The following is a 15,643-nucleotide window of genomic DNA, read 5'->3' as shown; positions in this document are numbered from 1 at the left end:
CGGTCGAGTCACTGTYCCTGRAGATATTTAACGACAAGACTGGACGGGGCAATCAGTGCCATGGTCTGGTGACCAAGGTAGTGATCGGTCATATGCTGGACTCGATGATCTCAGAGGTCTTTTCCAACCCAATKGATCCTATGATTCTAGTAACGAAGAAAGAGAAGGAGGAGAAGGAGGCGCCCGGACACCTCAAACTATCCCCGGGCGCCCATTCGCCACCTCTGCCCCTCAGGCTCGAGGCCGCCTCACACCGCACACCGCCTCGCGCAGCGCCTCGCTCCGATTGGCTGCTCTGCCCGTGGGGGCGGGACCAAAGCAGAGCCGCAGCCAATCCGCGCCGAGATGGTCGYTTCCCGCGGGGTGGGGGCTGCGCGCAGGCGCGCGGGGCGGGGCCGGCGCGGGCGTGAGGGAGGGAGGGAACGAGCGGGGAGGGCGTGAGGGAGCGAGCGGGGAGCGGAGCGGCGGGAGGGGCTGGCCTGAGCTGAGGCTAGGGCAGTCCCGCCGTGTCCGTAGCTCCGCGGCGCCTCGCCTTCCAGCGGGCTTCTCTTCAGGGAGCGGCTTTCCTTTTCCGCGGAGCACCCGTCCCCCTCTCCCCCCTCAGCCGAAGTCCCCAGCCGCCCTCAGCCCACCCCMGGTCCCGCCGCTATGTCTCTCGGCCGGCGCCTGGCCCGGCTGGCCGCCCACCTGCAGGACCCGTGCAAAGTGGCCGCGTTCCAGCGGCTCTGTGGGGTGGAGGGGCCCTCGGGCTGGGCTGATGCGGAGCAACGGGGGCCGGTGGCGAACGGTGGCCCCGCGGGCGACCAGGCGCATCCCACAGGGAACGGGGCCATGCCCGGCGCGGCGGGAACCCCGCRGCGCTGGAGGAGGAGGCCGCGCCGAAACTCGCTGACGGAGGAGGACGGCAGCCAGGAGTTCGCCACTCGCAGCCGCTTTCTCTATTATCTGTTCAGCCTGGGCACGGAGCTGGGCAACGAGCTCTTCTACATCCTCTTTTTCCCCTTCTGCATCTGGAATGTGGACGCCTGGCTGGGCCGGAGGCTCATCATCATCTGGGTGTGGGTGATGTACCTGGGACAGTGCACCAAGGATGTGATCCGCTGGCCGCGTCCTGCGTCGCCGCCCGTGGTGAAGCTGGAGGTCTTCTACAACTCCGAGTACAGCATGCCCTCCACCCACGCCATGTCGGGCACCGCCATCCCCCTGGCGCTCCTGCTGCTCAGCTACGGCCGCTGGCAGGTAATGCTTACACCTCCGTGTCCTTMTCCTTGCGCTTTCCAGCCCCGGGGTGTAAGGATGTGGAAGATCTGATATCTGTTCAGGCGGGGAGGTGGCCGAGTTTGCCTGGGAAAATGCGAAATTCGTACATTTTCAAGATTTCCTAATCTCCCCCTTCTTCGCTTTTATTATTTCTTTTTCTGTGATAAGCGAGTGCTCAGGTAGCGAGAAGTGTTCTAGCAATTCTGTCTTGTAAATGGAAGTTGTGCTGGCTTTGGAGATTAGCTCAGTGAACGCATGAAAAGTTTAGGGTAACAGTCTGCGTTTTGTTCCCGTGAGGGTTTTTTTTAAGCTTGTCCCTTTGCGCTAAGTTTGGATAAGCATCCAATGTTTTTACAGGCATTTGGTTTTACGGAGTGAGAATTTGGTGGAGAGCCAGTAACTAAAGGGCTTCTTGTTGATCTTTGTTTTCTTCGAGTCACTTTGTAGCGTCAGTGAGTTGTAGCTTTACCCTTTTCGTTAACGATTTTATTTTCGTTAACCACAAGTTGGAAATGATTGTTTCTGGTGTTAGTACTTTCAGGAGGTTTTACAACTATCAGTGTGTTCATAATTAGCAGGAACTGGTAATCTCTGATATTTTCAGCACCTTCATTCAGCAGAATCTCTAAAATCWGGCTATTGCACTTGGGGTCAATAGATAAGTTAAAATAACACTGTTGATCATTTGGTTTACGCAAGCAGTGGCATGTGCTTTGGCGCTGTCTGCTGGAAGTATGGCAACAGCGGCAACCCCAAGGAAAGCACATCGCGTATCCAGCTCTCTAAATCACTGCATCGGTTTCGGTGTTAACTGAGGGACAAGGCTTTCCCAGATAATGTCCAGTGTAGGGTTTTGATGTGTCATGTTTAAGAAGTTAGGCGGTAATTCGTCTCTTAAGTTGTTAATGTTTACTAATCCTTACTGTAATACCTGCCTGGTTTAAAATGGATTTAAGTCGTGTTGGTARAGAGAACTAACTGATTCTAAGCTTTGTGCAGGGGCTTAACTCTTGTCTTCCCAGTTTCTGGTCAAAATCACCAGTTGTCTGCTGGTGCTGCCTGACACTGTGGCTCTATCTCATCATCTAGAAAGGATGATTGAGGTAGTTAAATGTCAGAGATTGTATTTGGCTTCTCCAACCAAAGATTATGTATCTGTTTCTGCAAGGTGATAGCATGTGCCCCAAAGGAAGCTATTAGAGATTCATGTTTACTAGGAAAATGTGAAGCATTATTCTGCTGGATAATAATTACATATATATATATATATATATATATATATATATAAATGTAATATCGTATTCTGTGGGTGTTTGAAATAAATACTTGAAGTTTTGCCATTGAGATGCTTCATCTCGAAGTTGTTTTTATTATTGACCAAAATTTGTATATTCGATTATTGCTTATTAGATGTGTAGGGCTGATGTCAGTTGGAAGAACAAACTGGATTTGTACTTCCTTGCATGTGGGAAAGCTCATTTAGCAGTACCAGTCGATCAGCTTTGCACAGACTGATGTCATGTGTGCAGGGGAAAACCTGTCTCCATTGCTTTTGTAGAACGAGCCAACAGTGTGTGTAATGGTATTTTTGCCAATGAACGAGTTCGATTTGTGCTTTGCCAACCCTGCACCAGCAGTCTGAAACTCTGCTAATTGACTAAGCATGTTTGTCATGAATGCATAAGAGATCATAAACATTCAGCCTTGTTATTCATGTAGTRCCATCCTTAAGAAATTAAGAAGCAAAGTGTTGAATATTGATTTTAATTCCTTTTTCTTATAAAATGAATATAAATAAAGACTGAAAACTGAAGSTCTCTGAAACTGATTTCTATAATTTCAAAATACTCATGTAAAAAAAAAATCACTTCTGATTTTTGAATTATTTCCAAAAATCAATCAATAATTAACCAGGGCATGTCAAGAGTCTTTTGAGTCACCTCTAGAGTTAAGCCTTCATCTGACACTTCTTCTGTTTTCCACATTTTACTTCTATTAAAACGTCTTTTTGTCATGGAAAGTGGTGGTTTTCTGAAAATGGTGTTAAAAAAGACTGACCTCAGAACTTCTTGGAAAGCTATTAATGATAAAGGAGTTTGTAATCTGATCTTTATTAAATTCCAGAAATGTATCATTCATAAACCTTATAATTCATTATGTCATCATAAATCTAGATGCCTAGATTTAAACTTTATGGCAGATGGTGGGATACAGTCTTTCTGTGTATACTTAGTATAAAGAWGCCTTACACAGACCCTGATCATGGCAAGTCCACATCTTGGGACTGTTGGTTCAGTCCAATCATAGTGGTATGAGGCAGATAAGGTGCAACTCTCTTCAGGGACTTTTGGTTTGGAATACAGGTAACTTTGTCACTTTGAAGATCAAACCAAACAAAAAACTTCTGTTGCTCTAAAAGATGTTACATCAGTGAGGACGGAATCTCCTTCTTGTGTAGTCTATTTGCAGTTTGCTTTCAGTGATCKATGACTTCCTACTATTGTGTGATAGTTCTTTCCTATCAAATATAATTTWTTTGAGTCTTTTTCCTGAAGAACATAGAGAACAGACAAAATCCATTCCTATTTTTCTAGGTGTGGCCCTGATTATCCATTTAAAGTGTTTTGATTGCAGTAGGGTTTTTTTCTTAATATTGAGTTTGTGCTTTTCAATTTTTCAATGCCTTTAAGTAATCCTGTTACAATTACTTTCTTTTCACATAGCATTCRAATGGATTTTTGAATATATGTAAATATACCGTAAAACTAAACTTTGTATAAATGCAATTGTTCAAGTAAAATATTGTCAGAGGTAATGTATTTTAAAGATGGCTTTGGCAAATTATCACAATTAGAGACACTTAGAATTAGAGACAATTAGAATTGTATCCAAATTCTTCAGTTTCTTCTTGTATTATCAGAACTTGCCTGTAACTTCTGATTCTACTTGCATAATACATATATATTTATTTATTTAATGTTACATTTCTGCAGGGAAAACCATTTATTTCAAAGACACTTGAGTAACCTTGAAATATAAASCTCATGCCAAAGACTCATGAGAATTTGTGAATGTTATAAATGTTGGGGCTTTTTTTCCCCTCCTGTCTTTGAAGGTCTGATGCCCTGAAAGAGTAGGGCAAACACTTAAAAGACAGTAAAGTTATAGATCTTGATATGATGTAGGAAAAAGTAACATTTATCAAATCRGGCAAAACTTGCTTTCTTTGAAATAGTGATAATTTGAGCCAGGCTGGCTTATATCATGTCCCAAATGGGGAGGAAGAGATAGTGTGAACTGCTTATTATTCACAAAATCTCTAAAGGCTAAGGCTTAGACTACTGGAAAAAGTATTTTTTATATTTTGTTTGATTGTGTTGAACTGCTGATTTCAAATAGATACCAAGACATATTTTATGAGAAATGGTACTTGAGTTGAGATGGTACCTGAATGTGTCATAACTACTGGCTTCTTTGGAGGAGAAAAAAAGCAGATCAGCCAGGCATACAGAAAATGCATTTCTCTCCCAGAATTCCTCCAGGATGCAGCCTGGCTTTAGCAGTAGCTGTCTGGATTAGGAAATGATGGGTTTGCACTCCTTCCTGAGCTCTGCATTAATGAGCTCAGTGAGGAACTGCTGACTCTCACTGTAGCCACTGAGCAAACTTCATTTGGTTGATATTCAGCAGGAGCCCGGAGCCTGGGTTGATCAGTAGCAGGCCTTTAACTAAATTAACCAATGCTGATTTACCTTCTGAAGCAGCTTCTGATGCTAAATATGACATCATTGTCCTCCCTGTGTACGTGTCTGCCAATGTTTGATAGGCAAAGCCTGTGGTCAGTGAATGTCTTTCCACCCTGCTGATGCTAATGGTGACCTGGATAAACACCACTGCTAAACCCACAGTAGATGTATCTATTCTCCAATGGCCCCTCTGATGTATTTTTCATTTACAGTTTTCATTTACTCAGTGCTGTTTTGACTCTCTGTGGTACCAGTTGTGTAAGGCTCTTAKGTGGTACCACGTGAAATTCCCTTCTAGAAATCTTTCATCTGCACTATGACTTTTATCAGCTAAGGCTGCTGAATCTAATTAAATCAGAKGGGTTTGACAGGATCTGTATTGGGATTTCAAGGAGATCTGCATTGCTCTGTGATTCTGATTGACTACTACTGAATATTACCTCTAGAACTGTCTGCCTCCTCTTTCATTTAGTCAGAGACTAAATTCTCTGATCCCCACTGGAAGTAGGGAATAATTGGTTATTGGGGATGCACAAATGGCCTCCTCAGAACAGTGCTGTAGTTTTCTGCCTTTTTTGCAGAAAGGGACAAATCCTGATTTTAACTGTCTGACCTTGTTGAAAGGCTTGCATTATCAGTATGATTGATGTAGTGATAAACTGGAAGCTGCAYATAGGAAACCATGTCTTACATACAAAATCTGTGTGCAGGAGCAAGTGCAGTCTCCTTTCAGAAAGAGACACATCACCTCCCAGAGAAGCCCAAATAGTTCTTTGGCTAAAATACTAAAATGTTTAGAAGAAACTTTGTCAAAGAGATGAGTGCTTATCTAATTGGACTTCTTATACATTTCTTAAACAGCCAAACAAAAACTCTTCTGACATGGGAAGCACAGCAGAAGGGATGATCTGAAAATCCCAAATTACCCACACAATGATAAATATTTGAGAGAGATGGGAATTTGAAGGGTCAACACTGGCCTTCTCTTGTGTGRTTGAGATGTAAGGTCTTCTGTAGGCCATATTAATGCCTGTAGTTTGTAAAGAAAGCTGGAAAAAGTTGTGCTGCCTGTTTGATGCAGGTGTTTTTAAAAGTTTGAGAAGAGCACAGCCAGTTCTGACAAATGTCACTAGGGAGTCTGCCGGAGAAGCACACCAGCTTGTCCTGTTAAATTGTTGATTGGCATCAGCTATATATTCAGTTTTGCCTAGCAAGTCTGTAATTAATATAAGGGATCTTGGAGGAAAATAARTGAAAACAAGTGCTATAAGGTTGGATACAGAGTTTTTGATGAGAAAGTGTTCAAAGCAAATACTTCTCAAGTAGTTTGTTTTTTCTTGGTGCATTGTACACATTGTGCTCTCTTTGTTCCTTCAAATAGGGCATGTTGATTGAACTGAGAAAACACTCTTTTGCAGAAAAAACATCGTTTTAGTTGTTGGGACATAAACAGAGCAAGCCATAAGTRAATGGTTCTTGCTAGCTGTGTTCAGAGGGKGATTATTATTTTGATGACTGCAATGAAAAGAAGTAACAAGCTAATTCCTATTGTTACTCCTTAATTTCTTTTCAGATTAGGTGTAGCAGAAAATTAAAYATTTTAACTTCCTGCAGGACTGGCATTGAAAACTTTATCTTGGAATTTTAAAAAGAAGTTCTCGTAGTGACATATAACACTGAGGTTTTCATGTCTCTTGGTATTAATGTTGGTCAGTGAAAAAAGAGAAGGAAATAATTGATAAATGTAGCTTAACCCATTGTATTTACCACTTGGCCCATTTTGAAAGAAAAAGGATTTTGTCTGTTTATTTTTCCTCAAATGACTGATTAATGGTCTTTCTTTTCTAACAATCTTCTTCTCCCTTTTCTTACTCTCCCTTCGCAAAATTGTTTTTTGTCTGTGCATTTTGAACTCATCTGTCCAAGCAGAGGCTCGGAATCATTCCTACAATCGTCAGTTATAGCTTTTCATATGACTATTGCCAATGCATGGCTGTAATACCTTGTTGAAAGCTAGGTGCTCCAAGTACTGCCTGGATTCTTTCAGTGAATTCTGGCYCAAAATAATTGTCTCAAACTCAAGTTGAACTTCTGAGTTATGATATGATWAAAGAAAATGAATAATACTGTAGAACACTGAAAATATTAGAAARTTACTTTGGAACCCTTTGTGGGTGCTGGAGACTTCTCCAGTGTAGAATGTGCTTTAAAAAAGGAAAGAAGTGAGCATTTAGGGTATCTTATAATAATGTTCCCTTATGAAAGAAGGAATTTTATGACCTAGGTCAAAGCTTTTAGGACAGATTGTTTCCTTATGAGCATTTTAAAACAATGGTTATGTTATTAAGACTCTTGGCAAAAGGATCAAGGAGGGGGAGGAGGATAGGGAAGGGTTTTGTGTGTAATCCAGTCAGAAGCTTGCAAGGCTGTTTTGGAGGATGTAGTGGAATTTTMTATTGGATGTAAGTTTTCTATTGAAAATGTAGGGCATAAAATTCTCAGACTTACTGAGAGTAGTTTTACTGCCGTTTGCCAAATATGAATTTAACTTAATTTATTCGATTTAAACAAGATTCTGGATATGGGAACAAAATTGAGGTCTGAGACACGATGAATAGTTTATTCAATCAGCTTTATTCCTGGCTTCATCTTAGTATGTGAAGTCAAGAAATCAATTAATTTTTTTATTATATTTTAAATAATGCACTTATTGGTTTGGATTTTTTAAATTAAAAAAAAACAAAGCAGTATGCAGTTCAGAAAATACCCCCATTCTCAGAATTGTTGAGGCAGCATGTTGGCTATGGAGGCATAACGAGTTTTTGAGGATGTACACAGGATGGTCTTGAGGGCATGGAGACAGGGTTTGAGATGTTTGTGTCCAAAATGGGCTGTTCCTGAATATCTGACTGAAAATGAGACCTAGTGTGGTCAAGAATGATGATAGATCAATTCTTCTCTCAAGAAGAGCAAGCTGAGATTATGATACCTCTCCCAGCTGTGATCTCTGACAACCTTCCACACCCTCATCTGAAAGGACATGTGATGCCAGTCTGCCTTCTGATGCCTTAATTAGTAAAACCAACAGTGAATTGGGGCAGAGGGTAGAAGTAAACTTGTGATCTTTTTTGTCCTTTGTGCATCTGTAGGTCTGACTTGGCATGCCAGGAATCGTGGGACTAAAAGTGCTGAAATTCAGCTGTCTTGCTTGAAAATCTTAAGTAGAGACCAAAGTCAACATAGCAAAAAAACCCAAACCACTTACGACTTTCTTCTATGATCACTTGATACAAGTTTTTATTCAAACTTTCACACTACGCTTTCATAAGTGCCAGTCTTAAGTAGAAAACCTTTTAAAAGCTGGTATTTTTTTTCTTTCTTTGAATATTCATTTGTAATTGGGAGAAAATATTTTTGAAATCCATTATTGTAAAACAGTATTATTTTAAGGCTTGCTGGTACCTCAGCATTGCAGACAGCAATTTRGAAGTAAGTTTATGGCTCAGCTTTTTTTACAAGAATCCAGGTGATGTCCCCTGTTGGTGGTATGACTCGGCATGCTGCAGAGCTCAAAGGTGTGTGGGAGTGCTAATATTCTCCTTTAGTCACCTTGTGCGCCTATCCCTACGTGTGAGGACCAAATTATGCTTGTCTTGCCACCTTAGGGCAGATTTTAACAGGTGCTACCAGTTTGGTGTTCTGGGAATTCTTGAACCCAGTGGCTGCTTTTAAAAGGTATGAGTGAAAACAGGCGGAGGAGCAGGCAGGGTGTGGTGCCTAATTTGTGATCCGTACTTAAAGGGATAAGAAAGATGGGAGCCAACTTGTTTAGGCCTTTTGTGATAGGAAAAGGSATTATGGTTCTAGACTGAAGGAGGCTAATTTAGATTAGATGCAAGGAAGAAGTTTTTTACTTCTGGTGGTGAAACACTGGCAYAGGTYGCCCACAGAGGAGGTGGATGCCCTGTCCCTGGAAACATTCAAGGCCAGGTTGGACTGGGCTCTGAGCAGTCTTCAACCTGATCTAGTTGAAGATGTCCCTGCTCCTTGCAGGGGATTTGGACTAGATGGCCTTGAAATGTCTTTTCCAACCCAAACTATTCTACTGTGTCTTGCTACAGAGGAATTAAACTAGCCCATGTGCTCAAATGGTTTACAGGGTATTTATTCAGAATGAAAGTGAGATATGACAGAGCCAAATAAGCTTTCCAAAATAGTCTTCAGAGCTGGAGTTTCTGTTTCTTTCTTCCTCGAGCACTCCTCTCCTTAGAGTTCCCTGACAGCAAGCATTTCTTCTTTCATTTTCAGAATTTATTCTAGTCTGCCTGCTGTTTACAACCGCCCGCTTAGAACTCTTAAAACAAGACTCCTCACTTATTTGCTTCATACTCCTTGTTCTCCGGAGTTTGCTGTTTTGCTGCTCTAACCTTTTCCTTCCCCCATCCCAGCCTCTTACTTGCAGTGTCATGAAATGCTGTAGCCTTGCTAAACCTGGCACTTCACTGGACTTCTTGCTAAAGCTCCAGCCTCTGTTTCTGTCAGTTATTGAAGAAACAGGCCAAGTCTTTATTTATTAAAGAAGAGCCTTGCCCCTGATTGGGCTCTGAAAGCACAAAAGATGTGTGTCAGGAGACAAGGATGGACATATGGTATCAAGTGATGGSCAAACAGTTTGAAACTTGAAACTGCTCTTTACTTTAGAGGCCACAGGGTATAGCTGTACATGCATATACAGCACTTCTGCTTGGGAAGTCCTCTGGGAAGGGAGAGTGGAGCAGCACCGTGCARGGAGGTTGTCTGGCTGGTGCATGCAGCATTCCTTCTCCCCTGAAATCAGTGGCAAAGGGAGAAGCACAATGGGGAGGAGGGATGTGGCTGCACTTGTAATGTACCTGGGTTGCTTTTGTGGCTGCTGTAGCAATGTTGGTAYCTGATAACTCTGCAATCATGCTGGAGTGTGACAGAGTTACTGGTGTGTTACCCGTTGCTAGCAGAGTTCTGAAAGGCAGGAAACTGGGTTTGTTCCTTCATCGTTCCAGTCAGAAATGAGTCACATGTATGTAGTTTTGTTTAGATCCWGTTTGTAGATTAATGTGGTAGAAGCAGTCAACGGTTGCTACAGGAATTAGAGTTTAGTCTAGATGGATAGCAGCTATGAGCTGGGCATTTAGAATTCATTTTTTCATGTGAAATCTGCTTTTTATGTGAAATGTAAGTGTCCTGATTTTCTCTTAGTTTCAAAATATTATTTTAGGTTTGTCATGCAAATATGGTCCTGGAACTGAGAATTCAGGGAAGGTTGAAAAAATGCAGAAGAGTGATAATCTTATCTCAAACATTTTACTGAAAGACTGATTTTGGAACTTTACAATCTGTTTAGCGGCCTTCATAGAGGACAGAGAACTTCCTGCTGGAAGTTTTAAAGGTATTTTCTCTAATTTGATGGATATTCTACTCTTCAGAATACTCTTCAAGATATTCTATTCTTCTACTCTTTACCTAAAAAAGGAACAAGGGAAAGGTCAAGAAAACTGCCTGTAATTCTTAGGTTTTATTCCTAGGTTTGAGTACATCTAGACTGCCTGTTTATATTGAAAATGTTTATTGTAGGAAGCRAAGCAATTTTGGAAACTTGCCATTTTGTCTTGTGACTGTGTCTTTTATAGAATAGTGGCAAAAAAAGGAAGCTGTATTCTGTCTTGCACAACATTTTGTAATAGAGGGGTAAGTATTTCGGACTATGCTGTAATAAGTGAATTAGCATAGTTTTATCAAAAACCAGAAAAAGTTAAAAAACTATGTTTCTCYACATAATATGTGCTTATTAAAGTAAAGCATTTTATTTCTTCCTGGGGAACAGTCTTTACTAATAAAAAAAAATCTGAGAAGATAATTTAAATTTTTTTACTTAACAAATGTGGCTTGTAAGAGGAAATTTATATGGGTTTGGAAAGAACAAAAAAGATTACTGTTTTAGKAGTTTCATGCTGATGCCCAGAGATTGAGTAAGGGATTGCAGAAACTATAAAACAAAGAATTGAGGAAGGAATTAAATTTGTCTGGAATTTTGTTATGAGTTCCTCCTTTTCAGGAAAAAAACGTGAAGCCACTGATTTCTTTCTGGATAATTGCTAACAATGCTAATATGTKATGTAGCTGTAGCAGCTTTACCCAGTTTCAAGCTGTTCAGTAGTGTAACACACTTGTCTCTCTCCATGTGGCCAGTTTGGGATATCATAGCRTGGCAAGATAACTGCTACAAGAGATCAATACATTTCTTATTGCTTTGGAAAGGTGTGACCAAAGCACTGAAATATAAATATACTGAATCCAAAGAAGATAGGGAAGAGTTGAAAGCTTGGCTTAGTAATGACTTTATGAAAGGGTGTTCTGGTAGACCTGTGGAGGCTARGATAAAGAAAAGGGTAAATGGCATTACTTGGTATTAATTATAGAATGCTCATAGAGTGATTTTTTTTTTTAATTGTTTTTTCCAAATTCTAATACAGTTTCTGCGTTTTTCTTCCCTAACAGTATCCCCTTATGTTTGGACTGATCCTGGCATTCTGCTGGTGTTCTTTGGTTTGTTGTAGTCGAATTTATATGGGAATGCATTCAATTTTGGTAAGAAAATAATCTCATCTACTACTAAACTCCTATTTTAATCCTGTTTTGATTTTATAAACTCCCATCACATTGACGGTTTTACAGTGCAATAGTTATATATAGATGTAATTTTTTTTAATGTGCTACCATATAGAAACAGAAGACTTACATTTCTTCAGCAGAGAAATTGATAAAATAGCTAATAGTGGCTTTCACCCTTAACTTATACTTTTATAAACTCAGTCCACGGTTGAAACTTAACAGGTATTTATTGTCCATTTTTTAGTGCATAAATTGATGACTGCTCTAAAGTGTAGACTAAATTTTCCTCTACAAAATAGAAAYAATTTTGCAGAATGAGAAAGTGGCTGTTCAAGTTCTTTCCACATCAGCTGCTCAAAGCATGTGCATTTCGGAGTACCATGCTACATGCTAGGGTTTCCCTTACCAGAGTTTCTAAAACCAAATAATAAAGTTGTCATATTTGAAAAACAAACTCATTTATTAAATGRGATTAAAACATCCCAAACTGAAACATAAGTGTATGCAATGAGGAAACGAAACCACTACAAATGCAAGATTGCTAATGAGGAAGACTAAAGATGTTTTTGAGGAYTGTGTGCTAGAAGAAAAGCTAACAGAAAATGGTAAGCCTGGTGAGGAGTAGAAAAGCTGGTAGTTGAACACAGTGTAAAGGGAGCATGTGAAAATAAGGCAGTTCAGGAAAATGGAATTGCTTTTTTGCTTTAGCAGTTAGAAGGCTTCCCACCCCAAAACCACTTTTTGTCAAGGATGATGTGATGGACTGGTAGTTCATCTGACACAAAATATCTTAGAACAAAGTTGTGCAACAAATAGTGAGCAGACTGGGCTATTTAGCAGTTTCMCATCTGAATCCCCTGCAGTGTTAGAGGGAACACAGTTCATCATGTATTGCCTGAAATGTACATCAWGCATGGTGCCTAAGTTTGGGGGCAATAGGTGACAAATAGAGCAGAGAGTTCTTGTTGCTGCTGGAATAAAGGAGCCTGACATTTATATCAGTCAATTTTATTTGAGCATTTATAAAGCATTCAATTAGTAGAAGCAAATAGAAATGATTCATTGAAGCTGGAGCAATACAAACCCTGCTGATTGAAGCCCCACGTCCTGGTTCCTGGAAGAGTTGCTTAGCAAGAAAGTGAAGGCAGGCCACTTTGTAGCACTTGGATTTCACACAATCTCCCTTAACAACTACAGGTGACAAAAGTTGCAGGTAATTCCATGCAACTGAGTGATTACTCAACAGTAACTGAAATTTAATGCTGAAGTAAAAAGTAAATTGGGTAACCTTTGAATTGAGAAATKACCTTTAAAAACAATAGTAAAACTGAAAATCAGTTATTAAGCCACCAAGACTATCTCTTCCTCTCTAACATTTGGAAACAGTTCTCATTCTTCCAGCATTGTTAGTTCTGAAGCTGGAGTGGGAAGTTGAAGCTGCTGTGCTGTAGTTCTGGGTTGCAGTGGTCCTTGACTTCTATACCAGCTGCTGCTGCTGCTGCCCGTGCGTTGGCACCCGGGCCCTCAGAGCCGCTGTTGAGCTGTTTTAGCAAACTTAAGTTGGCAGGGCATATTTAGCTGGGCTGGATTTGTGCTGACTGTAGGTTGGAATGCCCTGGCCCTGGACAGGGACCAATGTTGCCAGCAGATAGAATTGTAGAGGAATCACAGAATGGTGTCAGATTGGAAGAGACCTTTAAAGGTCGTCTAGTCCAAGCCCTCTGCAATAAGCAAAGACATTGTCAACTAGAACAGCGTGCTCAGAGCCTTATCTAACCTGACCTTGAATGTTTCCAGAGACAGAGCATCCACCACCTCTGTGGATAGCCTGTACCAGTGCTTCATCATGCTCATTGAAAAAAAAAAAAAGTCTTCCTTTTATCTAGTCTGAATCTCCCTGTTTTTAGTTTAGAACCATGACCCCTTGCCCTTTCACAACAGGCCTCACTAAAAAGTCTGAACCTGCAACTTTGATGCAGTATCCTTTGATCATAACTTCATTCATAATCCTGACTAGGATGCAAGTGATCAAATGCAGTTCCTTACCTTAACATAAAAACGATGGAATCTTGTAAAATGGGAGATGATGAGAATCCACAAGTTGCTTTTAACAATACAGCTATGCTTGTATATTACATTCTTGCTAATGTAATATGAGTTATTTTTTAAAATGTAGTTATTACATTAAAACCATATCTTTCTCTTCAACAGGATGTTATTGCTGGATTTCTCTATGCTATTCTTATCCTGGTTGTCTTTCATCCAGTTGTGGACMTGATTGATAACTTCAACTTAACTTACAAATATGCACCCTTAATTATCATCAGTCTCCATTTGGCGCTGGGCATCTTCTCGTTCACCCTGGACACCTGGAGCACGTCRCGAGGAGACACAGCTCAGATCCTGGGCTGTGGTGCTGGCGTGGCCTGTGGCTCTCACGTCAACTACATCATGGGTCTGCAGCTGGATCCTCCCCCCAACACTTTGCCTTTGTCCCTGTCCTCCCTCACCGTGACTGTGTTTGGAAAAGCCATATTGCGSTTGTTGATTGGAGTCATCGTTCTCTTGTTAACAAAGGTCGCCATGAAAAAAGCCACAATTCCGCTGGCGTGTAAAATATTCTGCATCCCACACGACGACGTACGGAAAGCCAGGCAGCGCATGGAAGTTGAGCTTCCCTATCGCTACATTACCTATGGAATGGTTGGSTTCTCCCTCATGTTTATTGTTCCTTGCCTCTTCCATTTCATTGGCCTTTCCTGATGCAGTTTTATCACTTTGAGTAGGGAGAACTGAGCTAGTTGCTTTTTGAGGAGGTGCACTAGTTTGCTAAGGGAAGGCCAGCCAGCTTGACTTTAGCAGGGTCTTCGCATAACAGCAATACAAAGCAGGCAAAGCATTTAAAGGGCTTTGCACATCTCTGGGGATGGCTTAGGGCCAGCAGTCAAGTATTAGTCCAGGAGAAGTGCTGACCTCTGTAAATGCTGTGTCTGGACTTATTGCTGTAACCAAGTCTGTGTGTGTGATGCAGTGAATGTATCTGGGATGTCTGCCAGTCTGTACCTGAGTATGCTGACACTTTAACAGGTATGTCTGAGAGCTAATCAGAAGGTTCCATTCATCATCTGTTTGCCATTTCATGATAATTCATTCAAGTTGTTGGACCATAGACTGTTAAATTTGCTTTCTTCTATTCTTGCCTGAAGTTCTGCTTCAAGGTATTTCAGCTAATAGGTATTTCTAATGGACCAAACTTGTAATGAGGTTGAATTTTTCTAAATAAACAGAAGCCTTTTTCTTTAGCCCCCTTTGCAGAGAAAAATGTCTGGATTAGCATTGGTAGATATCAGTAGAGTATATATAATTCAGGTACTGTATTTTATGGTTTAATAACTGTGCCTTTCTGTTGCTAAATTAAGAAATGCCATATATACTGTGATGTAAAAATGCCTAATTGTATTGAAAACCCTACATAATTAGGCAGATATTTTAAAATGTTAGATTGTCCATGTTGCTGACATGGTTCAAGATAACCAGAATGTTCAGTTTTTCCTGATCAAAATTGCATAAATGAAATGACYCAGAAATTGTGTCCTTGAGCTCAAGATATTGTAAATGAACAATAGTCCCTTTTGTAAGTATTTTTAATGTGTATTGTAAGTTACTGCAAGAGGATATATTTTTCTGGAGATTGTTTATACAGTGGATGGATATTCAAAATTCCTTATTTAAACAATAAAATCCCCCATTCTGCAAAGAAATGGGCTTCACTTATTATTCCAAACTAATCTAGAAGGACCAGTGCTTTTAGGTATTTGGTTAGAAAATATAATCCTTATTCTAGAAAAATATACGTATTTTTATGCATTAACATACTATATTATAAGGTGATAATCACTTTTACCCAATTTAGATAAAGACAATGTAACAATTGAATTTATAATCATTCTGATTGACAGACTGTGAGTGGCCAAGACAGTATGGTCAAT

At 40.5% G+C, this 15,643-nt stretch overlaps 1 protein-coding gene across 1 annotated transcript; it reads left to right on the top strand.

Annotated features, from left to right (window-relative positions):
- The first annotated feature begins 423 nt into the window (after positions 1–423).
- Positions 424–15,643, top strand: SGPP1 (sphingosine-1-phosphate phosphatase 1). The gene is made up of 3 exons (XM_057385089.1): positions 424–1,239; positions 11,541–11,630; positions 13,866–15,643. Exons 1-3 carry the CDS (start codon positions 649–651, stop codon positions 14,415–14,417), a joined length of 1,233 nt encoding a protein of 410 aa, XP_057241072.1. The 5' UTR covers positions 424–648; the 3' UTR covers positions 14,418–15,643.

Source organism: Malurus melanocephalus, unplaced genomic scaffold (assembly GCF_030028575.1).
Source record: "Malurus melanocephalus ecotype Western Australia unplaced genomic scaffold, MMel_1.1 scaffold_785, whole genome shotgun sequence".
NCBI classification, from domain to species: Eukaryota; Metazoa; Chordata; class Aves; order Passeriformes; family Maluridae; genus Malurus; species Malurus melanocephalus.
Note: the sequence above shows the minus strand (reverse complement) of the source record. Positions and strands in the feature narration are given on the sequence as shown.